At 54.9% G+C, this 27,284-nt stretch overlaps 3 protein-coding genes across 5 annotated transcripts in view; all 3 read right to left on the bottom strand.

Moving 5' to 3' along the window:
• MYCBPAP (MYCBP associated protein) lies at positions 1-11,614 on the bottom strand. 2 transcript variants are annotated; one of them, XM_082326434.1, is made up of 19 exons: positions 11,550-11,614; positions 10,703-10,827; positions 9,955-10,114; positions 9,757-9,857; positions 9,089-9,251; positions 8,670-8,785; positions 7,808-7,958; positions 7,433-7,548; positions 6,624-6,724; positions 5,846-5,957; positions 5,306-5,495; positions 4,594-4,781; positions 3,874-4,020; positions 3,415-3,690; positions 2,461-2,582; positions 1,618-1,733; positions 999-1,132; positions 626-811; positions 1-130 (listed from the first exon to the last, which is right to left on the bottom strand). In XM_082326434.1, exons 1-19 carry the CDS (start codon positions 11,611-11,613, stop codon positions 26-28), a joined length of 2,673 nt encoding a protein of 890 aa, XP_082182560.1. In that variant the 5' UTR covers position 11,614; the 3' UTR covers positions 1-25. The 2 variants fall into 2 exon arrangements, with proteins under 2 accessions (XP_082182560.1, XP_082182561.1); XM_082326435.1 differs by lacking the exons at positions 1-130; positions 999-1,132 and having other exon boundaries at positions 668-811.
• Positions 11,615-11,876: 262 nt separating this feature from the next.
• RSAD1 (radical S-adenosyl methionine domain containing 1) lies at positions 11,877-14,861 on the bottom strand (the record flags this gene model as incomplete). Of its 2 annotated transcripts, XM_082326663.1 has the most annotated exons (9): positions 11,877-12,096; positions 12,172-12,275; positions 12,365-12,419; positions 12,491-12,638; positions 12,719-12,782; positions 12,870-13,235; positions 13,316-13,520; positions 13,595-13,728; positions 14,712-14,861. In XM_082326663.1, the coding sequence occupies 9 exons, from the start codon at positions 14,859-14,861 to the stop codon at positions 11,877-11,879; spliced, it is 1,446 nt and encodes a 481-aa protein (XP_082182789.1). The 2 variants fall into 2 exon arrangements, with proteins under 2 accessions (XP_082182789.1, XP_082182788.1); XM_082326662.1 differs by lacking the exon at positions 14,712-14,861 and having other exon boundaries at positions 12,719-13,520; positions 13,595-13,813.
• A 2,310-nt stretch (positions 14,862-17,171) lies between these two features.
• Positions 17,172-27,284, bottom strand: part of ACSF2 (acyl-CoA synthetase family member 2) — a 40,751-nt gene continuing 30,638 nt past the window's right edge. Inside the window, exons 11-16 of the mRNA XM_082326471.1 lie at positions 19,900-20,007; positions 19,616-19,767; positions 19,109-19,250; positions 17,690-17,800; positions 17,426-17,494; positions 17,172-17,333 (exon numbers count right to left, since the gene is read on the bottom strand). Of these exons, the coding sequence (XP_082182597.1) occupies positions 17,283-17,333; positions 17,426-17,494; positions 17,690-17,800; positions 19,109-19,250; positions 19,616-19,767; positions 19,900-20,007 (633 nt within the window). The 3' untranslated portion in view covers positions 17,172-17,282. The remainder of the gene's footprint in view (positions 17,334-17,425; positions 17,495-17,689; positions 17,801-19,108; positions 19,251-19,615; positions 19,768-19,899; positions 20,008-27,284) is intronic.

Below are 27,284 nucleotides of genomic sequence, written 5' to 3'. Positions count from 1 at the left end.
TTATTTTTTAAAAGTAAGCCTATTTCTAGTTACAAAGGGCTTCACTCTCCCACTTTAGGGCACCTTTTTTCTTTAGTTCCTCAAATAAAGAAACCATTTTGCTCACCATTGAATCCAGCAGCCCATAAACCTGCAGCAGAAACAAACAGAAGATAGTTGCAGTGAAAACACGCGAAGGAGTCCCGATGATGAGACTGACACAGAGAGAGATGGTTTCTCACGCACATTAACGTACGGGCACGCACACAACCACATAAAAGTGGCTGCCTGCTAACAGCACTTAGCTCTAGTAATAACTTTTCTGGCTATGAAGTGTGTTTAACATTATCCAAGGTACAATTAATTCTGCTGGTCCCTCAAGAGTCCGCAAGCATGCTAAAGACAGCCCAGATAGAAATCCCGCATGTGGCTATGCGATGGCTGGATTTATATTAACAGATTCCAGGCTGGAATAAAGGACGCCTTACCTTGTATTTCACACTTACCTTGCTATAGAATTACAGACATATGTCTGTCAGGTTTCTAAGTTTAACAAAATGATTACCTCTCCACTGAAGCTTCAATGTCAGCTTACACACAAAGAACAAAACCAAGAAACGAAGATATAAGCTCTGGTCAGACTCACTTCAATATAAAGTTTTTCTTGGTATATCCCAAACAAAATCGGGTCCACCTGCTCCTGAGGAGGTTCTACTCTATCTGCAGCTACAGCTTCCACGGCCTGGGCTCCCTCTTTCCCCTCCTGCAACGAAGTGGAAGATTTCAGCTTTTTCTCATCTTTTACTTCTAACTTTCTGCTGCTTGGACGTTCCTGTTCAGGGACAGACAAAAAAAAAAAAAAAGTGACATAGGTCAGAACACCTTGCGGATTGCTGCACCTCCCAGCAGCAGCACCTCTTTCACCGGGTTGGGAATCGGCTTGAACTCAGGATACACAACCTCCGAATGGATCGCACTGTCCCCAGCGCTTGGGTTTCAACAGGCATCCCACCACATACCTCTTTCTCTTTCCCTGCTGTCTTTGCTGTTCTTTTTTTGCCTTCTTTATCCTTACCACCAAGTGACTTTCTCTCTTCTTTCCTACTAGTTATTCTGTCTTCCTTTCCTCCTTTTATAGGTTGCTTTACTTCCACTACAAAAGAATTACCCAAAAGCAACATTTTTACATCCAAAAGACAAGCCCACTGCGCTCACGCAGTGGAAGTATATTACTTTTGCAACGTATTTTCCTCTTTTTATTAATCTGAGCTGTCCTGCACTGCAAAACAATACCTTGCGAGTACTTTATTTAAATACGGAACGAACAAGTCTCAGACACGTATCGGACCAAGCCTGTAAAACAGCTAATAGCGAGGTAGGGTTTTCTGGGCTAGTCTGTGTGAAAACCATGGCTACATCTAGCTAAATGAAAAGGCTTCTTTGTGTGGTGTTTTTTTAATGACACCAAACCACAGATCACAATTAGTATCACACAATCTGCCATTTTTTCTGATGCATTTTGTTATAAAAGCTTTGAGGGGAAATCACTGAAGTTGCCAGTTCAGTTGAAATTCAGCACGTTTTCTGGATTTCCAACAGTCCACAGAACCCAGCTGCTGTGCTAAAACTACCATTTACCTGTTTCCTCTGGAAGAACCTCTACATAGGTGTCCTTCTCGGGCAAGCCAAGCTGGGATCTCAGCTTCAGAGAGTGACTCGCCAGACCATCAACTGTTTCACGCCACAGCTGGAGACTGAGAAAAGTATCAGAATCAGGAGGGAGACAAGTACAGCAATGGCCATTTTGTTTTATCCTGTGCCCAGGCGTGAAGGCACGTTACAGCTGAGAGCTCCTCTGTCCAACTAAAGCAATAAAATAGCACCCGCCACCTAAAAGCCTGTGCAGAGGGAAGCTAAATTACTTTCCTCATGTTTGAGCCCTCTGAGGTCTCAATGGTTTGCAAATGAATGAGCTCATATGGACCCATAAATATTACTGCGAAACTAGATCTGCTCTTCGACACGACACGTTGGTCCATCCGCATCGACCTGCTCGCTGTGTTTACCAAGAGGAACCTGCACCCTTCTAATTTAGAAGCAAGTAGAAGCTGTTGATGTGTTTACAGTCTGAAAGCCTGAGCAAAGAACAGACAGACTGTATGAGTATGTTATCTGAGTAAAAGGGTACAGAGAATTACCCGAAGGTTTCATAAACACAGACTAGAATAATTTTGCCAGAAATAATCTTGTATACTCCCCAAAATCACATTAACTTAATATTCTAAACTTATCTCCAGAAAAAAATGGCATTTGGGTCCTAGACGGTTGCTACAATTAATCCATAAAAAACCAGAGTGTAAAGAAGACTTCTAGACCTCATATAATTATCTGCACTCTGAATCACAACACTTGCAACAGAGCTCGCTAAGGCTGTGGATCACATGATGCATTTACAAGCTTTATCTTGCAGAGGTAACGCACCAGGTTTGATACAAAAGGTCTGATTGAGTTGGCCTCTGTTCAACACACAGCTCCAGCGCTGCCTCATTGAGCTGGGTCAGTGCTGCTTCTCGCTGCTCCTCCTCGGGGATTGACTTTATAGCCTGACGCGAGAGAAAACACGGGGTCAACGGAGCGCTTCTTCTCAGTCTTCGTTCCCGGTCCGTGGGCCCTGAGCTCACCACAGCTCTGTTCCTGGACACCAGTCTGAAACCAGGTTGCACTGGGCACTTAGGCGCCCAGGTGTGGCCTCCTATACAGCTGGGATCTGGCCAAGGTGCACACGCAACCCAAGGTCCGGGGAGCAATCCCAGTTCCCCCAGTTAGACTGCCAGTAAGCCCCTTTGCTATGTCACAGGTGTGTGGGAGAACAGGGATTCTAGCGAGCTAAAGGCCCCGAAGTAAAGATTAGTTCTAAAAGCAGCAGAGAGGTTTCCAAGAGACCACTACAGAAAAACTGTGCTGACAGAATCCAAACCACTCTTGCTCTCATCTAGGGAGGTCTGTGCTTTATCCACAGCCTGTCATGAGTGCCCCCTTAGGGCTCTGATGAAGAGGAAGGACTTTCCAAGGAGAGGAGCCCTTGGGGAAGCCACAGGAGGCTGCAGGATTAGCCTGCCCCCCGCATTCAGTCCTGGGATGACAGAAAGCTAATGGGGAAAGAGCTTAAAATATCTATTACATTGCGTAGTTCTCTTTTCTTCTTCACACAGCAGCCCTCGAAGTCTCTCTTGGGAATCTCTTTACAAGAGCACGGAGGGTGTGGTCAGCAGAGCTAAAGTGCTTTTCTGCGACACACGTCATAAATCATCTCTAACTCAGAGCACGCTGGAAGCAGCCCTTTGGGCGGGCTCACGCGGGGGAGGCCAGGCTATTTGTAGGGAAATGAAAACACCATCAGCTTGTCACAGCTCTAGCAGGAAGAGGGGGGACCACCTGCTTAAAGTCCTCGAAGGAAAGGTTCCATCCCGAGGGGCCTGGTTCTTCCTCCTCCACGTTCGTCATTTGACTCGGAGCCTCCTCCAGCGTGTTCTTCCAGCCTGGGACCTCTGCGGTGCCGCTCTGAGCCTCTGAGGTGCTCTCCTGGTACTGCGTGTCCTCCGCAGCGCTCTTCTGGCCCAAGGGCACTTTCTCCTCAAAGGCTGAAGGAACAGTCATGTGCTGTCTCCATAGTTCATGCAGCTGCTTTACCACTCGATGCTGATAATGCAACTGTGATAATGGGGAAAAGGTAAATAGTGAAACGAGCTATGCCTTTTCTCTACGGGCCTAATTGTTAAAGCCATCCCGGCAGACTGTGCCAGCCTCCAGCAACCCAGGGATGCACCAGCCCCAGGGACGCACCAGCCCCCCCAGCTATTTCAGTTGCGTAGCCCATCAAATAGCAAACGTCACCTCGGGATTCTGCCGGTGGAACAACTCTTCCTCTGTGACACAGGCACCCACAGGAGACGGGGTGCGCTCTGGGGTGCGAATTCGGGCAAGAAGTTCCTTCAGACTCTCTTCTACTATAGTAGCACCTTCTCGAGCAGCCAGGTCGCTCTGAGGCACCACAACAAGAACAACACGTGTGAGTCCCTGTTCCATAGACGGACACACAAACAAATTCGCGCCCACGCTAGTAACCACAGGTATACGTTATATAGGGTTACAAGGACAAGAATAACTGCAAACCCCACCAAGCAGAGCAATACTTACAACAGCTTTTCAAATAAACCCCACAAATCCTCCCCCAAACTATACTTTTCAAAGCATAGTGTTAATTTTCCATTTATACCTTAACTGATATCGTACTGTACGACACATGACCCCATCCCCGCTAAGTAACTAATGAAATTCATCACCAATAGAAAATTCATTCTTTAAAGGACCAGTGCAAACAGTTTAGGAGACACAATCACGTCTTTATTAACAACACTACGACAAACTGCAGAGTTCTTCCATTTTACTTAGCAAACCTGCTCAAGTACGTACAGATGTTCTGTAAATAAATAATCATCTCGCTCTCAGCCCTAATTGCATAGCAATAAAAATACCATGTCATCCACTCCCACCCTTATCCTCTATTTGCATATTAAGTTCAAAGCTCAGTTACCCAGTTACATGCTTGGTTACCTCCAGTTTCTCTCTGAGGTCAGCCAATTTATCCTCATAGACAGCAATTCCCCAAAGGGTCACCTGCAGCAGAGCTCCTGCTAATAACAGAGGATGTGTCCTGAACTCCCAGGACTCACTGAAAATGCCTGCTCTCTCTGACTTGAAAAGAAAGAAAAACTTCCTAGTTTCTCCAGGCAAAATTACACCTGAAATAAGAGAGAAAAATGCATCGGTCTGCAAGAAACCACCTGGTTAACTTGACCCTTTTCCAACCCCACCCCGAGTGTCCTTATCTCTGTACGAGACGCTTTCCCCATAGCTCAGCTGGTTATCACACTTCATCCAGCTATTTTTCTCCTTCCAGATTTACTCCCAGTCACCATGTTACCAAACTGGTGTTATTTCCACTGCACGCTCCTTTTTCAGCGAGCTCAGCGCTCTCTCTGGCAGATTATGCCCAGTTTACCACCAGAAAATGATTCACTTCTCAATATTCCACCCATTTACATTCAGAATAGGAGCAACCTCCTTTCCTTTAAGTCCCATCAAAGGGATCTGCCTCGCACACCTCTTTTGTTGTGAGTCAGCTCTGACGCCCAGGATGGCTTCCCAAGGAGAATCACCCAACAGGCTTGCTCTGCCATTAGTCAGACTCAGCATCTCAGATAACTCCTGAATACGTGCTCTCTGGTCTAGGTACAAAGGTCTCGGAGATCAGCAGCTCTCATACCTGGTCTGGTATCAAAGTAAAAACACGGCGTCCTCTTCCCCTCGGTTTCTCTGGAGGGAATCTGCTGGGGAAGCCTCATCCAGTCATACCAGATGGCAGCTGTGCCATCGTTGCTCACCCTCAGGGAGCTTTCAGCTTTCTCACCAGCCAAGGTCTCAAAGGTGAGCCGGGCAGCAATGCCAATTTCATTCTACAAGGAAGAGGAAAAAGACATAGATAACTCTTTCTACTCTATCTGGCAGGATTTATCTTGCCTGAAGTCACACCACAAATAAGGCGTTGAGCCTTGGTAGGAGAACTTGTAAGACAGGCCCAATGAAGTGGCCATTACACAGAGAGAGCCTGGGAATCTGAGCTTCACACCGCAGAGCGCGCAACCCCTTCTGTTTCTAGATCTCTCCGGAGCAAACGTAGGGATGCTCTATTATGCTCCGAATAAATCCCCCATTCTCTGGCCTGGGAGTGACACTCATTGTACAGCTGTGACTTGGGAACTCAAGCAGGCTTAGTTTGACTAAACAATAAAAAGCACACAATTACCCTGCAAGAAGTGATGCAGTTGATCCAGCGAGCAGGCTGGCCACAGAAATCTAAAGACGGACCCGGTACTGCTTCCGAAAGCACATCGAGGTCGTCCTGTAAGGAGTCACTGCTAAAGAAAACAAGAGCCAGTGTTTTCATGGAGTGAGATTCACTTTCAGAGAGGGGAGAACCAAGGGTGATTTACAAGACCCTGTAAGAAATCATCCCAACGAACGCTTTTCCACAGAGCCATCTCTTTAGGGACAGAGCCCTGCAGATGTGGCGAACTCCAGCTAGCGACTTGTCACCGTCAAGGAGGACAGGACAGCCAGAACATTAAAGAATGATACCTGCCTAAGGGAGGCTGCGGGTGCATGACTGAGTAAGGAAAAGAGGCCCTCAGGTTGTGCCTGTTACAGATGGACAGGATGGGGGAAAAAAGCAAATTGATGATGGAAGGTTGGAAAAAAGACAAAAGGCAGCCAGATGGAGGTAATTTCGAGCAGAATCCCCACCCTGCCTAATGTGAGCTCTGGAGTCACGCAGAGGGAAGACTGGAGGAAGGGCCTCAAAAAAACCGCCTCTTTTCTCCGATTTTCGCTCCTTAGGCACGAGGCCCCAGGGCACAAGGGAACCGCTCGATTCCTAGATCTGGTGACTTTAATATTAGAATATGCCTTTTATTGTGCGCCAGTGGAGACTCCTCCATGTTCTGGATATGGACAGTTAAGGATACCCTTACAGACTGATGGTACATACCCCAAATCCTTTATTTCTGCCATGAAGTAAAACTTACAGGGTTTCAGACTCTTCAGAAGTGGTGGAACGTGGAAAAGGCTCTGTTGAGACAGATGTGAAAGGCTGCCCTTTACCGATCACCTCCAGTCCATCCAGATCCTGGACATACAGAAAAATGACCAACTCACGATTTCTCATTTTATATAGAAAGGAAGTTAAAGTACCAGACAAATGTACCAACTGAGTCAAGTAAAGTGAAGCTGAGGTATCTTGCTCCTACGATGGTTTTTAGAGGCATCCAACGAATGTTTAAGAGACACAGGAAGGAATCAACTCTGGGTCTCCCTAGAATCCTAGATGACTGCATTCCCCACTACAAAGGATGCATGGACGGGAAAAGTCTCCTTCACACACATTTTTCATCCCCAGAGCCAGGTTTCAGAAAGAAAAAGGTGAGGTTTGTTCAGTTTTTAAGAGGAAGGGCTACCTGCCTTCAGGAGATAATTTCAGATGCGTGTCTTCCACACAGGTAAAGGTGTCTTCCCTCTACCCTGAGGCACTAAATCAAAGTCCCACACCAGTATTTGGCAGGTTTTTTTATTGCCTAGGTCTTGGCAGCTACATGCTGCTGGTTCGGGGTCCTATTCTGAGGCTCTTAGACCACTCCATGCAACACTTATGAAGGAGTTGTCTGGCCTCCCTGCGTGCGGCCCTTTGGAAATGCAGGGACTTCCAAGATAAGTACTGTGGGGCTAAGTTTCAGATTCCTAATGCTTTTTCAGATCCAGTTCTTGGCAATTTTATGTTACTCTGCAGCATCTGACAAAAGACGAGATGCAAAGAATGTCCTCGCTCCTCTAGTCTTACCGGCTTATAAAAATCTAGCTCCTCTAGGACAGATTTTAGTTCCTGTCGTCGATGTTTCAGGAAAAGACTCTTATCCCAGGTCAGACGGAAAGGAATCCTCTTTGGAGGCTTCAGACCTGTGGAAATACCCATACAGGAGCTCACTGCCTACATACTCACATGCCTATTAATTTTACTCTCTGCCAAACTTTGGTCTCACGGTGTTTTAAAGAGGAGGACCAACAGATGACTGGGAAGTAGCTTGTGCTGCAGCTGTCGGAAGGGACAACTACAATGGAAGCCTCCGTACTCGCAGGAGTTGCTAGTTCTTTCTGCTGCTCCCTCCACACTTATACCCCGTGTCTGTGGAATCGTCTCTCTGTGACGTTCCCTTACCCGTTTCCACCCGGACAGCGTGGGGTTTCCCCACATGAGTGACTGGCTCTGGGTAGCCACGTTCTCGCTGAGTCAGTGTCATCGTCAGGCCGGTGAGTTCATCTCCAATGCGCTCGGGCTGGCTCCAGAACTCGCTTCCTCTTCGGTAGCCCTAGGGCGGAAAACAAGGCTCCCACTGATGCTTTCAGGCTGTATGGCTGCCTGCTATTTCCACAGCGACTAGAAGCTAAAAAGAAGAAGGGGTCTAACTCTGCTTATACAGATATTTTAAAAGTCTATAAATTATCGCTTTTTGCAGAACAAGCCAAAATTTCTATCGGGCTGCCGTCAAAGACAGAAGAAGACCTTTCTTCTATCTAGTGCTACATGAAGGTTGAATGATATTAAAATAATGCCTCACACAAATGCAAATTCTTTGAGAGTCCTATAAATGTAAAAAAATAATTTTAACATAGGATACTCCCATAATCCTCCTGACTTACCCATACCCCTTTCTCCATGGCAATCACTAAAATTCGAGCCTGAAGCCACCAGATCTTTCTGTCCCTGGAACGGCAATTGCGGCACCTCCCCATGCCACTTCCCAGTGCATGACAGTCTTTGGTGAGCACCAAGAAATGGCACTTGCCCATGCCCAGCAGCTCGTTAGCAAGGAGCCAAAGCACCCCACCGCTTTCCTCGGCTAGCACTGATAGCGCAGTTCACGTTTGTATTTTTAAAGTCACTGAAAGCTCTGCTTGCACACTAGGCTGAAGGACTTAGAGTGGCTTTGATAAATATCTAATGACAGGTCCTCAGAGATGTTACTCGTAACACCAGTGTCTTCGCTCTTTCACAAGAGCAGAGGAAGTGGGGCTCTCACCTTTCCAGGAAGCAGGGCAGGGAGACTCCGGTCAATGAGGTCACGTTCTTCCTGGATTTGCCTGTAATCCTCCGAGATGCTCATCAGCAATTCATTCTCTGGCCTCTGAAGAATTTCTATAAAGCAGGAACGTCAAACGATTCGTGCTGCACTCCTGGGCACACCCATTACCTACTGTTCACATGTAACCCCCGTACGCTGTCCCCCACCAAATCCACTGTCCTTCCCCCAGCCAGACCCGCCAGCTCGCCTCCCCACAGCACCCACGGCCGCTGGCACGAGCAGCGTGGGGAGCTCCGAGAACACGCAACGGCACCGGGACTAACCCCGGTTGGCTATGACCATTAGTTTGTTGTGGTGCCATCAAACTCCCCTCCCGCACACAGAATTTCACAGAACGAGGCCTCAGCTTTTCTCACCTCCTAGATATTTCTCCTGCTTCTTCCTGATTGCCATATTACGGTGCCAGTTCTGGAGAGCTTTGTGCTCTGCTACTGGGGTCTGATGAACATTTTTCTTCTCTCCTTCACGTTCCTCTTTTAAAGCTGCCGCAGTAACATCTTGATGAGAAAAGTCTGCTATCTGAAGAGAAAGGAAACGTTAAATTAACCTCTCCACGCACTTACTGCCACTACAACGAGAATGGGAGAGGAGAAAAGAATTCTTCAGATTGACAGTACTTTTACCTGATCACTCTGAGAGGAACAAAAATAGGGCATTAGGAACGCACTTGGAAACAATGAAAGGATTTATCTGAGTAATTAGACTTGAGCAACAGCATTGCTGCAACACCAGCTCTTCCCTTGCGAGCCTGATGCCATCAGCAGAAGCACATGTGGAAGAGGAAGCCTCTGTAATTCTTCCCTCCATGACCTCGTCCTGCACACAGGACTTCAAAACCTGCTCGTGCAGTTTCTCTGAAGGCAAGCCCTCCCCGCAGAGTAAGATGAGGCTGGGAAAACCACACCTCAGGCCTGACCTGTTCCTGATAGGTGCCAAAAAGCATCCTGATAGGTGCCAAAAGGCACTGCGCTCCACCTCTAGAAAAGCGCTACACAGCAGCATTTTCCTAACTTTACAAACCAACCTGAGTGTTTCCTCTGGCCAAGGCTTCCATCCTGAACTCCTGGAGACTTCCCAAAATGTGATGGGGGAGAATTTCTTCACAGCCATCAAACAGTCCTGGTCCTACAACACAAAAAACGCCCCCAAATAATCCCAGAATCAGGTCAGTAAAGCCAGGCTTGGCAAAACCAAAAGTCAAAGATGTGAAGTTTGACCCTACCAGAAAAACTCAGTGGTTCCCTGGGTGCCTTTGGGAACGCAGGATATGCTACGAGGAAACGTGCCGCCTTCTTTGTCTCTTTGGGTCGATATTTTCGAACGAGGTATTTCCTCCTAACTGGAAGTCTCCCAGCATCATGGGGAAGGCGTGGAGCATGGAGCTTCAGAAAATAAACAGTCACAATGCAATTAGGTACATATTGACTCACCTTCATTCCTTCTGAGCCTTCTAGGAAACGAGAAGTCGTATCAGTACAGGCTGTTCCTCCCCTAAGAGGCACGTTACACGGCTGCGGAGATACCAGCTCAGTTACTGTCCTACTCCTCTGGACTCTGCTTCATAACTGGGGCAGGGAAAAGAGCTTTAAATCACTTCTCCAATAGTTTTCTGCTGTGTCACTTGGTGTCAAATGCTTCCACTCACACAGTTCGACCCATTTTGGAAGGGACACAGTGATAGCTACTAAACAACTCACACGTCTTATTAGACCAGAAGGTTGGAAATATAATTTTGGAGAGGCAGATGACTTATCCTTCCATTTGAAAAGATTGAGTAAGGATCGATAATCCTTTACTTTCGGCAATTGAGCCTGATGATCTGACAAGTCATAAAAAGCAGTGCAGACAAATGGAATGAGAACTGAACTCCAAGAGTGGCCTTTGGTTTAAGTAAATGGACAGCACCCGCTGTCAAACACACAAAATGACTGTCGGTTAAGGCAACTGTTTCTATGAGTAAGAATACATACTTTCTCCAGGTCCTCCACCTTAATTGCAAGCGCCTGGATGTCATCTCCTTGCAGAACACACGAAACGGGCTCAGGCTCTTCTGCAATCGTTGAGGAGGACAGTTCGTGTGCCTTTTCCTTCTTGTCTGAAAAACAGATGAAGAGACCTCCTCTTCAGTCTCCCAAGGAAACCTCGTCTTTCTCTTTCACCCCGGTTATTCCTTTCCAGCTGAACTATGTTTTGGGTTGTATTTTTTTTTTAAGGTTGCACAGAAGAATTAAATTCAGCATCTCTTATCCTTGGGAAATCAAACTCTGAGAAGCTCCAAGGACCAAAGCAGGTCGCTCGGATGCAGCTGCCTCACGCTTTATTCTAGATGAGAGACGACGGGAGATAAACACAGCCTGCGCTTCCCGCAGGTACAGCCAATTCCCGGGAAGTTTCCCGCCCCAGCTGCAAGCGCCAGCACACGGCTTCCCGGCACGGCTGCACTGCGGTCACCAGGCACAACTCGGAGGGCAAGCCGTGGATTGCCAGAAGCTTCTAAATAGCCAAATAGCTCTGAAATAGCAGAACCCCCGCAGAAGCGGTGCAGGAGCCCCGCCGGGATTTGCTTCTTTATCCTTAACCAGCAACTCCCCACAGCTGGGACTGGCTCCTTGACACGCCTGATGCCTCTCGGGGTAAAAAAAAATATTATAGTAGTAATAAAAGGGGGGTGACTGCGCGGGGCAGGGGCGGTTTGTGGGGGCTTCCACGCACGGCCTGGGGGTCCCCGCCGCTCCCGGGCCGTGCGAGCCAGGCCCAGGCCGCGCCGAGGGCAGAAGCAGCCCCGGGGCCGGGCGCCAGCCGCCCGCCGGTCCGTACCCGGGGGGGTGGCGGGCCGCGGCTCCCTCCGGGCCGGGCCGAGCCCCGAGCCCCGCCGCCGCATCCCGCCGGCCCGCTCCGCGCCCGGGCGCCATGGCAACGCCGCCGGCGCACCACCGAGAAACCACCCGCAACGCCTAGAGTGGCGCCTCCCGCCGCGACTCTATGGTCCCGCCTCCGGAAGGCGGGGAGGCCATTTCGGACCTCTGCGCATGCGCGGTACGGCAGCGGCCTAGCGCGGCCTGAGGCGCCGAGCCCCGGGGCCTGCAGCGCCCGGGCGGGAGTCGCGGCCCCCGCACCCCTCTCAGCCAGCACCGCTCTCGTAGTTTATTCTCCACTGTCGCCGCGTACAACCCCGCCGCGCCCCGCAGCCTCGCCGCCGGCCCTGTCCCCCGTCGGGCTCCTCCTCAGGGCCCCGCCGCCACAGCCGGGTGCAGCCCCCGCTGCAGGCCGCGCCGGCAGGGCCCAGCGGTGCTGCAGCTGGCAGAGCAGGCCGGGCAGCAGGGAGTCCAGCAGGGCCAGGCCGTCCCGGGTGCACCGCAGGCCGCTGGGGAGGCAGCGGCGGCTGAGCCCCGGCTCGGCGCCGGAGCCCCCCCGCCGCCAGCGCGCCCCCGGGGCTCACCCGCCGTCCAGCACCAGCCAGCCCTGCTCCTGCAGGGCCCTCGCCTCCCCCGGCGCCCCGAACACGGCCTCCAGGCTGAGGCTGGGGGAGAAGCGTCCCCAGCGCTGCACGCGCAAGGCACAGAGAAGGCCGTTAGCGATGTGTCGTTACTAGCGGCAGTTGATGGCGGGTTCCCCCACGTGCGGCTCCTCACCTCATGCGTGACACCCTCGTCCGTGCGCAGTCCCAGGGCGAGCACCTCCTCCAGCCTGCGGGCAGATGGAGAGCTGCGGGGCTGCACGGCAGGGGAAGGGCCCAGGCTGGGGACCCCCGTACTCACTGCTCCAGCGGGCTCAGCACCACCCGCCTCCTCGTGCCGTGCCCCTGCCTCTGCACCTCCCGCATCCAGGCGTCCGGCTCCAGCGTCTGGACACGGGCCTCCCGCCTGCAGCCGCCCTCGCCCCACGGCACAAACCGCCCGTGCGCCCCTGCGGCGGCGAGGGGGGGACACAGCGGGGTTCAGGGGGCACACGTGGCCACGCACGGCCCCCCTGTCACCCCAGCTTACCCGGCCCCACGCCGATGTACTGCTCGGCCCGCCAGTACGAGAGGTTGTGAGCGCTGAGGGCGCCCTGGGGGAGAGCGTCGCATGGGGTGAGGGGGCTGAGCCCGCTGGGGGGTGGCACAGCATGGGGGGGACAGTGTGGTGAGCACCCCACCTTCCTTGCAAAATTGGAGACCTCGTAGTGCCGGAAGCCGGTGGCCACCAGCGCGGCACAGGCGGCCCGGTACATGTCGGCCAGGAGGTCCTGGGGGGGCGCGGGCAGGGCCCCCCCCCAGACCTGCGCCGCCAGCGCTGTGCCCCGCTCCAGCGTCAGCTGGTACAGGGAGACGTGGTCGTCGCAGAGCCCCAGCGCCGCCTCCAGCCCGCGGGCCCAGGCGCCCCGGCTCTGCCCCGGCAGCCCGAAGAGGAGGTCGATGGAGGTTCGGCCGGGGAAGAGCCCCCGCGCCGCCTCCACGGCCGCCCGCGCCTCCGCCGCCGTGTGCTCCCGGCCCAGCAGCCGCAGCTCGGCATCATCCAGCGACTGCGGAGGGAGCGCGGTGGCAGCGGGGGGCGCGGAGGGGTTGCAGCGGGGGGGCCGGGCCGGGGCAGAGCCCCTCTCACCTGGACGCCGATGGAGAGGCGGTTGACGCCGGCCGCCCTGAAGCCGGCGAGGCGCGGCGCGCCGGCGGAGCCGGGGTTGGCCTCCAGCGTGACCTCGGCGTCGGCGGGGAGGTGGGCAGCCCCCGCGACGGCCTCCAGCACCGCCGCGACGGTGCCGGGGCTGGCCAGGCTGGGGGTGCCCCCGCCGAAGAAGACGGAGGTGACGCTGCGGGGCAGAGGGTGGGGAGGCTGCGGGCGCCACAGGGCCCCGTGCCCCCCCGGGGCCCCCCGTGCACCCACCTCTGCACCCGGCCGAGGCGCAGCAGCGTGCGCGCCTCCCGCGCCAGGCAGGCCCGCACAGCCGCCTCGTCCACCGCCGGCACCACGTACTTGTTGAAGTTGCAGTAGGAGCAGCGCTTGCGGCAGTAGGGCCACTGCGGGCATGGGGGGCTGAGGGGGGCGGCCGCGCCCCCGGCACCCCAATTTGGGGGGGGGGCACAGCCCCGGCGCTCCCCACCTCCCCCAGGTGCCGGCCTTCGTGTGCGCAGGTCGGGGACCCCCTCGGCACCCACGTGCGCCCCGTGACACGTGCGAGGCTGGGATGCTCCCCTACGCGTGCAAGCCCCAGCGTCCTGCGTGCACCCACACGCGTGCAAGCCCCGGGGTCCCACATTCACCCCTCAGTGTGTGCAAGTCCTAAGGTCCCATGTGCACCCCCACGTGTGCAAGCCCAGGGTCCCCGTGCACCCCCATGTGTGCAAGCCCACAGTCTCTCCCCCCACATGTGCAAGCCCGGGGTCCCCGTGCACCCTCACGTGTGCAAGCCTGGGTTCCCTCCCCTTACGTGTGCAAGCCGGGAGTCCCCATGCACCCTCAGGTGTGCAAGCCCCCTTGTCCCTGTGTAACCCCACGTGTGCAAGCCCGTGGGCCCCTCGCTCCACAGCTGGAAGCCCAGGGTCCCCGTGCACACCCCCACACGTGCAAGCCCCGGGGTCCCTCCCCTCACGTGTGCAAGCCCGGGGTCCCCGTGCACCCCCCCACATGTTCAAGGCCGTGGACACCTCTCCCCAGGTGTGCAAGCCCCGGGGGTCCCCGTGCACCCCCACGCGTGCAAGCCCGGGGTCCCCGTGCACCCCCACGTGTGCAAGCCCCGGGGTCCCTCCCCTCATGTGTGCAAGGCCGGGGTCCCCGTGCACCCCGAGGTGTGCAAGCCCCGGGGTCCCTCTCTCCACGTGTGCAAGCCCCGGGGTCCCTCCCCTCATGTGTGCAAGGCCGGGGTCCCCGTGCACCCCGAGGTGTGCAAGCCCCGGGGTCCCTCTCTCCACGTGTGCAAGCCCCGGGGTCCCTCTCTCCACGTGTGCAAGCCCCGGGGTCCCCGTGCACCCCCACGCGTGCAGGCCCGGGGTCCCCCGCTCACGTGGACGTAGAGCGCGGCCGTGGCGGGGGCGGCCGGACCCGGGGCAGGACCCGCTCCCGCTCCCGCTCCCGCTCCCGCTGCCGCTCCCGGGCCGCCCCCGCCGGGCCCCGCCGCCGCCGCCGCCGCCCGCCGCCAGCCCCGCGCCGCCATCGGCCCCCGCCGGCTGCGGCACCGCCCCGAGGCGGGCACCGGGGCTCGGCCTGCGGCGAGGGGACGGGCGAGGGCGGGCAGCGCCCGCTGCCCCCCGCCGGCTCCTGCGGCCGTGGCGGCTGCGGCTGCCGGGGGCCGCCCCGGGGGGCTCGGACACCGCCGGGCCCTGCCCCCCGCATCGCCGTCCCCCCCGGGGCTGCAGCAGGGGTTTGCACTTTTCCACTTTTCCACTTATTTTCCGTTCTGAGAAGGCAGCCGTGGCGCATCTCCGCGCAGGGTTGTGCAAACCCGCTGCTGACGGTCCCAGACGTTGTGGGTTTTTATTTTTTTTCTTAATTTGCGCTATGAATAGCCGCGGAGAAGTGAGAAATGCTTATGACAAAGGCCGCGGCTGTAAATTCCTGTTTCCAGGCCAGGAAGGGGTAGTCTGGGGTAACCCACCCTTGACGTAACCCTCCCTCCCTGGGAAGAGCCCCCAGCTGCCGGGATTTTCCGAGCTGGCAGCGCGCGCTATAAGAGCCGGACGCGGGGACGGGCGAGGGCAGAAGCCCTGGCGCCTGCCCGCAGCCCCGCGCGCTGAAGCCGTGCTGCCAGCCATGAGGGACGCCCGTTCCCCTCCTGTGAGTATGGGCAGGCTGGGATGGCCAAGGGACATCTCAGGAGGTGGCCTGGCCTGCGAGGGCTGGATGTGCCTCGGGAAGGGGATGGGGATGGCAGGGACACCTTCCCGGGCACCCAGGCTCTGCTGGGGCTCAGACCCACGGAGGGTGCAGCTCCCGGGACGCGAGCAGAGCTCCGGGGAGCAGGGATGGGGTGACGGGGGGCCGTACCCCCGTGTGCTGGCTGTGACCGGTGCTCGCTGTGTTTCTCAGCAGTGTGTCTACCCCAGCAAGCCAGTGCTGACTTCATTTCTTACCAGCAACCCCCCAAAAATGGTGAGTACCCGGGGCGCTTCTGGGCAGCGCAGAGGGTGGCCACCAGCCAGGAACCAGAGCAGACGCTCCTCGCTCTGCAAGCCTGGCCCGCGCCGGGGTTAGCGCTGTGGGAAGCAAAGGAAGGCAAAAAGTCCTTCCCTAGACACCAGACCCAGAGGTCCACAGCATCCCCAAGCGCGGGCTGCGGCTGCTGTAACGCGGGTAACGGCTCCTCCTCCGGGAAGGAAGGTTTATCAGGATCCTAAAACCAGGGCAGGGAGGAGAGCTGAGCTGTGCTTGCACGCATCCCCCTTACTCCGGGGTGGGCAGAGGCGAAGCCGATGAAACCCGCCGACACCAGGAGCAGTTTGGGAACGGTGGAGGAACTTTGCTGGGGAGACACCACAAAGGGTCAGACACGAACCATCCCGTTTTTTTCTTTCAGAAAGCAGGCACGAACTGTGGACCTGTTGTCCACTTGGTCTGCTTCCATGGGTAGAGCCCACAGTCCAGCTGGGAGCTCCGGGGTCAAGACCTCGCTGATGCTTCACCCCTCTCCCCGTTGCACCGTTGCCCCCCGACCCGCCGGAGAAAGCCCCAGCGCGGAGGTGGAGGCCCGGCCGCTAGCCCTGCTGCTAGCCCTGCTGGGAAAGGAGCAGGAGGGAGGCGGCCGGGAGGTCGGCGAGAGTCGGCAGCAATGTTATCTGCATCCCAGCTGGGGTGGGAGACTTCTGCCGGGAAGGAAGAGGAATTCTGCTCTTCCATTTCTCGGAGTAGTGTTCATGGTTGGGAGGTACCAAAGAACTCCCGTAAAACGCTGTCCGGCGTATGCTCTGCTTCACACTGCCGCCGGGACAGGAACTTTGGTATTTCTGCAAAATCCTTACTGTCTGTCTTGTCTAAAACAACAAAATAAACAACGCCAAGTCTCTCTGCCTTGGAGAAGTTTCTTTGTGGGGTCAGAAGGCCCGGGGAGGTGTGGGAACGGGGCGAGCTTTTCCAGCCAGCTTTAGGGAGCCCCTTCCCATGCAAAGTCTCACCCTCTAAAGCCCCTGCCCTTCATTTCGAGTTCATCAGCTGTGTTATGTCACCTAAGAGTCTCAGCAGAGACGGCATTCACCTACCTTGGGAAGCCCGGCCAGGCTGTTATGGCTTAAAATATCAGTAAAATATCTACCAGCATCTGGTCGGGCCCACAAAGTCCTCTGAAATGGCTGCAGCCACATTGCTCCGAGGTGCAAGACTTTCAAACCTTCATAAGGTCTTTCAGTAACAGGAGAGAACTCCAGAAATAAGCATCCCTTCCTCACGCCGCGGTATTGCTGTCGGCAAAGAAACAAACCCAACAGGGGAAAAAAAGGCACTCTGTTTTATTAACAAAGTGCCATCGGCCTGATGTCGGGGAGCGAAGGTCTCCACCGTGTAGCCCAAGGCACAGGTGAAAAGCAGACGCGAAGTTGGCTGAAGCGGGGCTGATTTATCCCTTTTTCACTCTGCCTTCCCAAGCTCAGCGCTGAAGGTGCTTCTCCATCTGCTCCCTCAATTTGTATTTCTGAATCTGGAATAAAGTGCAGAGAGGAGGAGGAGCGACTCAGAGAGGAGACGGGACAGGAGGCCAGGGCCCCTGCCCTGCCCCAGCCCCTCTCTTACCTTGCCTGAGACGGTGAGCGGGTACTGACCCACGAACACAACGTACCGCGGGATCTTGAAATGGGAGATCTGGGAAGGGAAAACCAACCGCTACGCAACCCGCCGGGAGCAGCGTATCCTGCCCAGCGGGAACCACCCCAGCCAGGGCCGGACCCCCAGTCGCTCTAAACCCCTGCACTATCATCTGCAAATCCCCAGCAGCTACTGGGTGTACTGGTCCGGCAGGGAACTGAATTACTGGGCTCAGAGGAGTGGGAGACCCACCTTCCCTTTGCAGAAAGCTTTAATCTCTTCCTCGGTGCAGTCCTGCCCAGCCCTCACTCGGATGCAGGCGCAGATCTCTTCTCCCATCCGCGAATCCTTCACGCCAACCACCTGGTTGGGACAGAAGGACGGTGTGACCCCTGGGGACATCCCTCTCCTCCCGCAGGGTATGTGTGCTGGAAAAACAGCACAAGCCCTGACCCGTATCACGGGATGCTGGAGCCGTGGCTGGGGCTGTGTAAAGGCAGCTGGAGCTGCCTGACCATCCCACCGGTGCTTGCTACACGGCGTCGAGCCCTCCTGGAAGGACTTCCCAAGCGTTTGCCAGAGGAAAGGTGGCGGAGCAGGCTGGGCACCCGGACGCCAGCACCTTCCTTTGGTTTTGCAAAGTCACCGGAGCGAGGGCTCGTCGTGGGTGCAACCCGGACCCGCCGTCCCTCTGCGTGCTTCTGCTTCCCCAATAAATGGGGCAGCAGGTTTCACAATCAACAGGGAGACTTGGGAGGCTGCTTCAAGTGCTTTGGGATCTCCAGATGAAACAGCAGGAGAGGGATGAAGTCGAATTAAAGGATTATTTGAAACCCTTATAATGGCAGATCTTAGTAGACCACTGCCTGTGACACCAGGGGACGGGCTTCCCAAGGCCCATCTCTCTCTAAAGTTTGCTCACGCTATTTCACAAGAGTCCTGCTGTCACTCCCTGCCTTGAACCGGTATCTCGAAATCCTAGAGACACGTCGATCCTTTTGAGGCCAGAGCAGTGACATAAAGCCCTAGAAACTACATAAACAGGGCTGGTTTGCAACCCATCTGCACTGGGACTGTTCCAAGGAGAGATGTGAGCCTGGCACAGGCACAACACTGACTAAGTAAGCGGTTTATTTATGGGGAAACTTGTCTGGCACAAAACCTGGAGGAGAACAATCCCAGCAGATTGGGAGCAGCTGCTCAGTGCTGCAAATCATGGCTGTCTTGCAAAGGGGTGAAACTAAGTCTCACTCCTCATCTCCAGGGTGTCGTTGGAGGAGTCGGTTTGGATTTAGGAGTTTATTAATTAATTATCAGTAAAAACTGTCCTTCCAGACTGCTTTCCAAGTAAGAATTTCAGAGGGAGCTATGAAAGTGGACGGGCAGTTTAAAAACTGAAGAAGGACAGTCCCTACTTTGCAGAGGTGAAGCTGGTGCGGGAGGGGATTGCCTGAACCGATGTCCGTGCCAGGAGCTCTGCCAGGAGCTCGGCCTGCCCCTTCCCTGCCAGCAGCCTCTCCCTCCCCCTCGCCAACCAAGATTACACAAAAGGAGACGCTGAAAACAGGGGAAGACAACCAGGTCCCAAGCAGCAGACCCAGCAGCTCTGTGTACAGGTTTCCCACCACAGGACCCATTGCTGCTCACCCATCCCACCTCCCTCCCGCTCACCTGGACCTCCTCAACCTTGGGATGGGTGTGGAGAAACTGCTCGAGTTCTGCTGGGTAGATGTTCTCTCCTCCCCGAATAATCATGTCCTTGCAACGGCCTATAATTTTGCAGTAGCCGTGCTCATCCAGGCTCGCGAGGTCCCTGCAATGACACCGCACTCCTAGTCCTGTCCCAGCTGCGTGGGAGAATGGCTGATGCTCCCACCCAGCCTGGTCTGGAGGCCAGGTCGGGGTATCCGGAGGGTAACGGCTGAGATGCCGCTGGAACACAGGGAAGAGATCAGAGAGCTCCTGCTACAGCCAGACATTGCCATCAGCAGCGTCCACACAAACATCAGGGCTCGGGGGAAGGCTCGGTGTACCCCCACAGCCCCTCCATCGCACCAGTAGCGAAGGGACTGTCCCCATCTCCAGGGACACTTGGCACCGAGGGCTCTGCGCTAAAAGCTGATCCGAAGTTTCACGGAGAGATCAGACCGGGAGGAGCAGGGCTGTTCCCAGACTCACCCCGTCTTGTACCACTTCTCAGCAGTGACCACTTCGCTCGTCTTGGCGGGGTCATCCCAGTAGCCCAGCATGACACAGTAGCCACGGATCTGAAGCTCCCCGGGAGTGTTCAGAGGCACAGACTTCCCTGTTTCCGGATCCTCAATTTTTGCCTGCAATGGAAGAGAAGAAGGGCTTAGTAGGGGATGCCTGAGGCAGACGTGATGGCGTGCCCCAACTCCAGCACCAGGCAGGGAGGACGGACTGGCAGAGGGCCTGGAGCCGGCGGGGAGGGTCATGGTCACCTCTGTGTGGGGAAAGATGCATCCCACCGTCTCGGTTCTTCTGGCGATGCTGTCACTGGGGAAGCCCATGAAGGTGACGGGGCTGTTTTCCGTGGTTCCATAGGCAACCTGCAAACACAAGAGGAGAAACATGCCTCAAGGGCGAAGAGGATGGCACAGCTCCAGGCATAGGAAAGACGAAGCCAGTGATGACCACAGGGGAGAGCGGGGTGGGACGAAGATGCTCTCACAAGTCACTCCGGCCGCAGGCAAGCGCTGCTCTCCTGGCCCGTGGACGGGGCTCTCCAGACACCCCTGCCAGAGAGGCCTGGAGAGACGGGAGCTAAAGCAGCGCTGCGCCTGCCTGCCACGGCCTTCCTCACCTCCATCGCTGTGCTCCAGACCCCCACCACCCACAGCACGCTGGGCGTCATGTACTTTTGCCACCCCAACTACTTTTCTTAGAGGACCCCAGGGTTCGCCCTCCTCTTTTTTAACCTATGTCTCTCCAAGCCCCGTCCTGTTGACTCCCTACCATCTCTGCCAGACACTGACTTTGCCTTGGTGCCCTTGCAGCCATCTGCTCAAGGTGCTGAATTCACCTTGCACCTTCTACAGCTCAGGGCACATCGGCCGTCGCTTTGGGAAAACCGTGGAGCCAGCAGTGGGCTCCTGTGGGAGACGGCGTGTCCCGCAGCATGGCTGCTTGCTCCAGGCCCTTTTGTGCAGACATCAGCTCCTGTAACCCTCGTAAAGGCATCACGAGGCTGCGCAACGCTCAGTGCAGCTGCACTTACGGACTGAAAGCCTCACAGCAGGACAAAAGCTTCTCGCTGCTAAGCCTCCCTCACCGCTAATCCCGACGGCAGGCTCTGAGTCACCTCAGCTGAAGGTCACTTCTCCTCGGAGGAAAATTCCAGCTCTTTATGCCCAACTCAGTGGCCTGCCGAGACAGCAGGAGCTGGGCAGGAGGGGCTCTGGGCAGCTCTGAGCTGCACCGACAGCACCGTCGCTGGGACTGCTGCTTCACCTCCAGCTCTTGGGAGCTGCGTTTCAGCGGTGGGACACGCTGGAGCACTGCTCTGGTCTCCCTAACCCACTCAGCACGTCGTGTGTCACCAGGCAGGGTTTCTCTCCCACCCACTAATATCACCGGTGGCTGCTTTGCTGGGAGAGCACGGCTGGGAATGGGCTGTTTGCTCCTTTCTCCTCCACATCTGCAGACTGACGTGTGAGCAGCTCTGACCCACCGAACTGCAAGAGGCCCTGACCATCTTCCTACAGCCTTGGCGCCCAGACCTGGGCTGCGCCTTCTGAGCAAACGCCTGGGCTCCATCGCTGGCTGCAAGGGCACGTCTGCACGGTCAGGGCTGCTGCTCGGTGCTCACCGAACTCCAGGCACTGCGCCCAAAATTCATGAGGGCCTTTGCAAAATACCGTGATGGAGCATCCTGAACAAGCACGCAAATATCCCGAACGAGCTATACATAACACTGGTGGGAGCACTTGGCGCTTTCTGCCGCTCGGGGCTGCTGAAGGATCTCACGTTGGGCACAGTCTGTCATAACGGCTGATGCTCTTGTTTGACTACACCGGGGTCAGCGTGAATCCGAGCTGGAGATTTGCAGGAGCCTCCTCTTAGCCAGGAATCTGGAGATCATCTCCAGGATGCTGCAGGGACCATCTGGTGCAAACTGCTCTGCTAGGAGCCTGGCAACCCACAGGGAGCGACTGTAAATAGGCTTCTCCTTCCAGACGCAATGATAGCTTCTCGGCCGGGCTGGAAACCTACAGCGTCTAACGCTCAGACAGGATTTCTCTCCTACCCGCTAATACGAGTCCTGTGGCTGGATCAAATGACTGACGAGAGACAAATCCAAGATCTTAAACACTTATTAAAAATCCCAGCGCCTTTGTTTTTTTGTTTTACTCTGCTGGATGAATTGCAATATCGGTCCCAGGATCCCGGCCAAGCCCTGAGTCAACCCCTTCTGCCTCTCCGGGTCGCTCCAGCAGTTTAATTGGACACAGCAGCAGGCAGCTCCCTGGCAGGACGATGCTGCGGGTGCCGCGGCTCACCAGGCTCCTCTAGATGCCTGGCAGTGTGCCGTGTACCCCAAGCACCGGCTGTCCATGCCTTGGCTGGCGGTTTGTCCCCATAAACACCCTCACACCCTCAGTAACGGGCTTCCCGACTCGGCCCGGAGAGCAACGTGGGTCTGAACCTCCAGCCTTCAGTCTGCTGCCCGATCGCTGCCTTCCCCTCCCAGCCTGCCTGCACCAGCACCGCTCTCTGCAGCCAGACACCGGGATGTTGCTCCTGACCTTTCCAAGGTAGCATTTCTCTCCTGGGATAGCGTTTTCCCCATCGGCATGCCCAGGACCCAAGCAGCGGCTGGAGCAAGCCCTCGTGCCAGCGCTGCTATCCTTCCTGACCCTCATCTGACGCGCGGAGCATCCTCCAGCGGCTCCGTCGTCCCAGCCCAGCCGCGGCTCGTGATGCACGAGATGAAACAACGCTTCCACAAAACCCCATATACCAATTTAAGCTTGGAGATATCCGCAAAGATTCATAGCTTTCAAAACCCAAAGGGTCACTTAGCATCATCTAGCCTTGTCATCTGGTATAATTCAGTCCAGAAAACCTCACCCAATAATTTCTGCATCAGCTCCATAATTTCCACTGGAGCTGTATCTTGTGTCAAAGCAAAGCTTTCCAGAGGCAAGGAGTCCAGCTCAGACCCTTGGCTTTGCGAGGAGCTACAAGAGTACAGAATATAATTGACTGTAAAGCCTTTTTCACGGTGAGGACCACAAGTGACCCCTCCAATGCCCAGCAGCTCAGTCCTGCCTTCAGCAATGATGAGGACAGCTCCAAAACAAACTGCCGCCTAACTTACTCCTACCGACAAGAGATTCATTCTTTGTGAATCCTAAGCCTCTGTCTAAACCAGGAATAAAAAGAACATCTTAGCAGAACTGTGTTTTTTAAAGCACATTTCAAAAACATTTCCTGCTAGCGCTGTTTAAACACTGGCCGCTGCGGAACAGGCAAAACAGCCTGAAGAAGGAAGTGTCTAAAAATTAAAAATAAAGTAAAAACAATCAGACTCCAGTCTCTTTAGCAAACATTTGGGAGGCAGACTGATCTGGTGGGGAGAGCGGGGACTGTGAAGACCCTGGGTTTTTCCCAACTGTGCTGCTTATTTACTGCATAACTTGGAACGAGCCACATTAGCTCTCCGCTCCTCGGTTTTCCCCAGCGTTCAACAGCAATAAAAACACCCACTTCCCTCTGCATTCAGCTGCTGCTGAAAGGCTGCGATGAAAAGGCTGGCTTCAGGACCACCAGTACCCCAAGCGGGGTTACACTGGGTGGGACTGGAGCAGAAGGTCAGGGCTGCAGGAGGGCAGGAGGTCCGTGGAGGAAACCCCCCTTGGACCTGAACGATGCTCAGGGAGGATCTTCACGTCCCTCATCACCGCCCTCTGGTTATGCCACGCTGGAGGATGAGGGCAGGGCTTGAACCACCAAACTAAAACCTACAGAAACTCGGCTTTGCTGAAGACAATATTGGCCTTGGAAAAAAGAAGCAAATTGACCATGAAATAATAGGGATTTTCAGACTTCAAAGAAGGCGTAATGAACAACAGAAAGCAGACTGGCAACCCAAGAGATGTGCTCAGGGACCTCTAAGAGACCCTTTGCACCCCTCTCAGTGCAACATGCTGGATGGATCTAATTATCCCTAAACCCGTGTTTGCCTCAGATTTCTCCACCAAATTCAACGCCAGCCCTTCCCTTCGCAGCCAGCTCCAAAGCATTCTCAACTGAGCAATGATCTTCCCTCCTTCAGCTGCTCTCTACCAAGATCACCCTGAGTTTTGCTGTCCTCTGGGGACACGCGTCTCCTTGCTTTGGAGATGTCCTGCTATCCCAAATTGTATTGGAATATTCCTCAACCTTCAGGTCAACTTTGCTGCTGCAAAAAAAACAACTTCTGATCACGTCCAGCCTATGTCACACTGAGATTTCATTTCCTTCCCTAGCAACAGTACCATCTTTGTGTCAAAAATGGCAGGACGCAAACAAGCAGGTCTTGTAGGACAAACCTCCAAGGGTGGCCACCCTGTTGGCATTTCTCCCCACCCGGAGAGCTGCCAGACAGTCCCAGTTTGGATGGGGCTTAAAAAGTTCCCAAAAATATCAGGTGCCCAAAGCGCCGTCTTTGTGTTGTAGCACGCAATGGCTTTGCCTCAGGAGGAGACCACTGCAAAAATGGCAACCCAGCTTGCCCGGGCCAGAAGATTGCCGCTGAAAATTAACCTCCTGTTATTGCACGGTCAGGACAAACTGGTCCTCGCGGTCTGGAGTTAAAGCCGCTTCTCTTCTTTCCAGGCTGAGCAGAAGTCTTGAGGCTTGCAAGTATTTCCCCAGTCCTGCCAGCACGTCAGAAGCATTGCCCAGTGGCAACCAGCAAAGGCATGTGCAGTTACTTACTGGTTTATCCACAGCTTGATAAAAGGTCTTTGCTATGTAATTAACTCCATCCTCCCTGCTGCTGGGTGCCAATGCATTTAGAAAAAGTGGAATTAAAAGGAAAAAGTGAGAGGAAACGTGCAGAAACAGAGAGTCTTGCAAGGGCGGAAAACCACTGGTTTGGGGCTACCTGAATGCTCAAAGCTGCTGGAGAAGGAAACTTGGCAAAAACCAAGGGGCAAAGGTATCATCCCCATGGATTTGGAGAGCTCAGCTCCCACCGAAGACATGGCTGGAAGTCCAGGATCTTGTTGCTTCCATGCTGCGTTTTAAATGTTCTCACAGCACATTCCCATAGCTTCTGCAGCTACTGAAACCACCTACTCGTCAGGTCCTCCCCAAAAACGAGGTGGGATGGGATGGGGAGGTCTCATTTTGGCCAAGGAGAAGCAGGGATGTTGTCACCGAGTGGGGCTGATTTTCCATTTTGAGAACAGGGGGGGACTCATGGCTGGGGAGCATTTGGGAAAGTCAGAAGTCATGCATGGATCGGTTGTGGTCTGCAAGGGAAGAAAGCTCCACTCTTCTTCGGGGCCTGCAGGAGCTGCAGAGAGGAGAGCAGCCCTGGGCAGGATGCCCGGTGCCATGCAGGGTGGACACGGCAGGGCTGGGGAGAGGCAGCAAGGGCTGGGTGAGCTTCACAGGAGAGGCCAAGAGCATCATGCAGCAGCTGCTGGGATCAGACAGAAGGGAAGGGTGGGTGGACGTCAACGGGGAGCCAAACTGGCAGCATATCAATGGGTGGAGGCCATGCTACAGTGGAAGAAAACCATCAGAAGGAAGGAGGTGCACCCACCACCACCTCCTCCAGCTTGACAAGCAGCCTGGGCCCCCACGCCACAGGGAAGGGGACCCTTCGAGCACGCCAAATAGAAACGATAACTTGGGTCTGAACTCGGAGCCCCAGATGCTGCTGTCGGGATACTTGCACATCACCGAAAGCCAGGGATTTCCTCAGGTCCTGCCTGGAAGAGGGGGGACCCTGGAGACCCTCTGGGTCACCCCATGCCCACCCACCACGGCTCCTCAAACGCTGCCTGGAGGGTGCTCCGCACCTGGGACAACTCCCCTGGGACGCTGCAGAGCTTGCACCTTCTCCCACCCTGCTCCCTCCCCAGCACCCAGTGCCAGGCAGAGGCAGGGGCTCAGCTCCGCGAGGGCTGGTGCTGCGCGGGCTGCAGACGGGGACAGCACGTGCGCCCCAGGCCACCTCCCCAAGCTGCCCGAGCCCTCGCCTCCAGCCCGGACCCCGAGGCCAGCTACACTGGTGCCACTTCAAGAAGGTGATTGCTAGCGTGCACTGACTTACAAAACTAGGTCTGGATCCCCTTAAAAGCTACCGAATCAGGCTTAAGCCAGCAATGGAATATTTTAACATGGAGTAACGCATGTGCGGCTGTCTTGATATGCCAGAACTGTCAGTACTAACAAAAATAAAGATTAAACATGGAAAAGACCATCTCCAATGTTGTATCAAAACACCTCTGACCTGCAGCACCAGAGAAACACCCCAAATCTATATTTATGCTGTTTCAAAAACTCTATTTATTTGCTTAGCCCATAATGCCTCCAAGGAGAGGAGGAGAGTCCAGCATCTGTGAATTACCAGGCACCGGGAATGTTTGCAGAACTGTTAATCAATTAAGAAAGAGAGGATGGCAGGATAATCCTGCCTCTTCTGCAGTGTCCTAGCAGCGCCAGTCCCAGGGGTAGGGGTAGGGGCTGGACGGGACCCAGCTCACCGCGGTATCCCACCGCGGCAGAGGGAACACCGACACTGCTGCCATTGTCACTGCCAGACTGCGAGCCACCCACGAGCGGGACCCAAGCGAGCTTTTGAGGATCGCTGGGCGTTTGCTGGCCAGTCGAGGGCTGCAAAACCCGGTGTGGGAACACCAGACCCCGCCAGCGAGCAGCTCAAAACACAAACAGCTGGGACCCCAGGGGCACGGTGCCAGCTGTGGCAGATGCCAACCAGCTCCTGCCACAGGAATGTGCTCACCGAGGCATGGAAATCAAAAAACATTAGGGGAAAGAACTTCCTTTTATTCAACATTTGTGCCTGGAGAAATGGAGCTGAGAAGCAGACACCTTTCCCCCAGGCCCACGGCCCTGCTGCCACCCCAGACCAGAAATAAGCCGGCATCCACCTAACCTCTGCTGCAGGCACTGGGCTGGCAGGGAGCCCGCGGGGCAGGGACAGCTTCCCACCTTGCACCAGCATCGCGGCAGCTACATCACGGCATCTTCACGAGGAAGCTACGGGTCTTTCTTACCCCTGTCCAGCCACAGCACACACATCCCTGCAGGGAGAGTGTCCCTGTCCCCAAAACTCTGCGGTCTCAGCCACCAAAGAGATAAAGTATAGAAGAAAGGGAAATTTATCCTCAGGGGAAGACAGATGAGAAGATGGCTTGAGGCTTGGGCAGTGCAACCTCTGAAAAGGGTTTTGTTCCAGAAATACACGAGTGGGATGTATTTATGGGTGGAGTTTGCAAGGCCCTCAACAGCTTTTTGCTCCAATCTGACCCACGCTGGCAGAAGTCTCTGCAGAAGCAGTGAGCTGTTAGCTGGTATTTTTTACAAGGCGATGGAAAAACCAAGTATCAGACATCAGCTGCGCTCGGGGAGGGAGCAGAGAGATGCTACCTAGCTTCAGTGTCCAGCAGAAACAGGCTGGATTTTAAGTCTCACCCATCAGTTGCTCTTGCACATTATAGCTGTAACTGCAGGAATTGTTCAGCAAATGATTACAAGTAAGACTAAGGTGGTTGAGCCTGCTCAGAGAAAAAAAAAAAAAAAAAATCAATCAGTGGATAGAAAATGATGCTTTAGAGGTGAATTTTTTTCTTTTGCAATCATTCAC

The sequence above is a fragment of the Platalea leucorodia genome, assembly GCF_965183815.1.
Source record: "Platalea leucorodia genome assembly, chromosome: 14".
Classification (NCBI taxonomy): Eukaryota; Metazoa; Chordata; class Aves; order Pelecaniformes; family Threskiornithidae; genus Platalea; species Platalea leucorodia.
The sequence above is the reverse complement of the archived record's forward strand: the minus strand, read 5'-3'. Positions and strand labels throughout refer to the sequence as shown.

Excerpts from the sequence above, each read along its gene's own strand:
- MYCBPAP (XM_082326434.1), bottom strand. The coding sequence starts at position 11,613 with ATGCGGCGGCGGGGCTCGGGGCTCGGCCCGGCCCGGAGGGAGCCGCGG. Across the intron at positions 5,496-5,845 it reads ACTGCATCACTTCTTGCAGG|AATGAAATTGGCATTGCTGC; the intron begins GTAATTGTGTGC and ends TCTTCCTTGTAG. Across the intron at positions 131-625 it reads AAGAAAAACTTTATATTGAA|GTTTATGGGCTGCTGGATTC; the intron begins GTGAGTCTGACC and ends TTTCTGCTGCAG.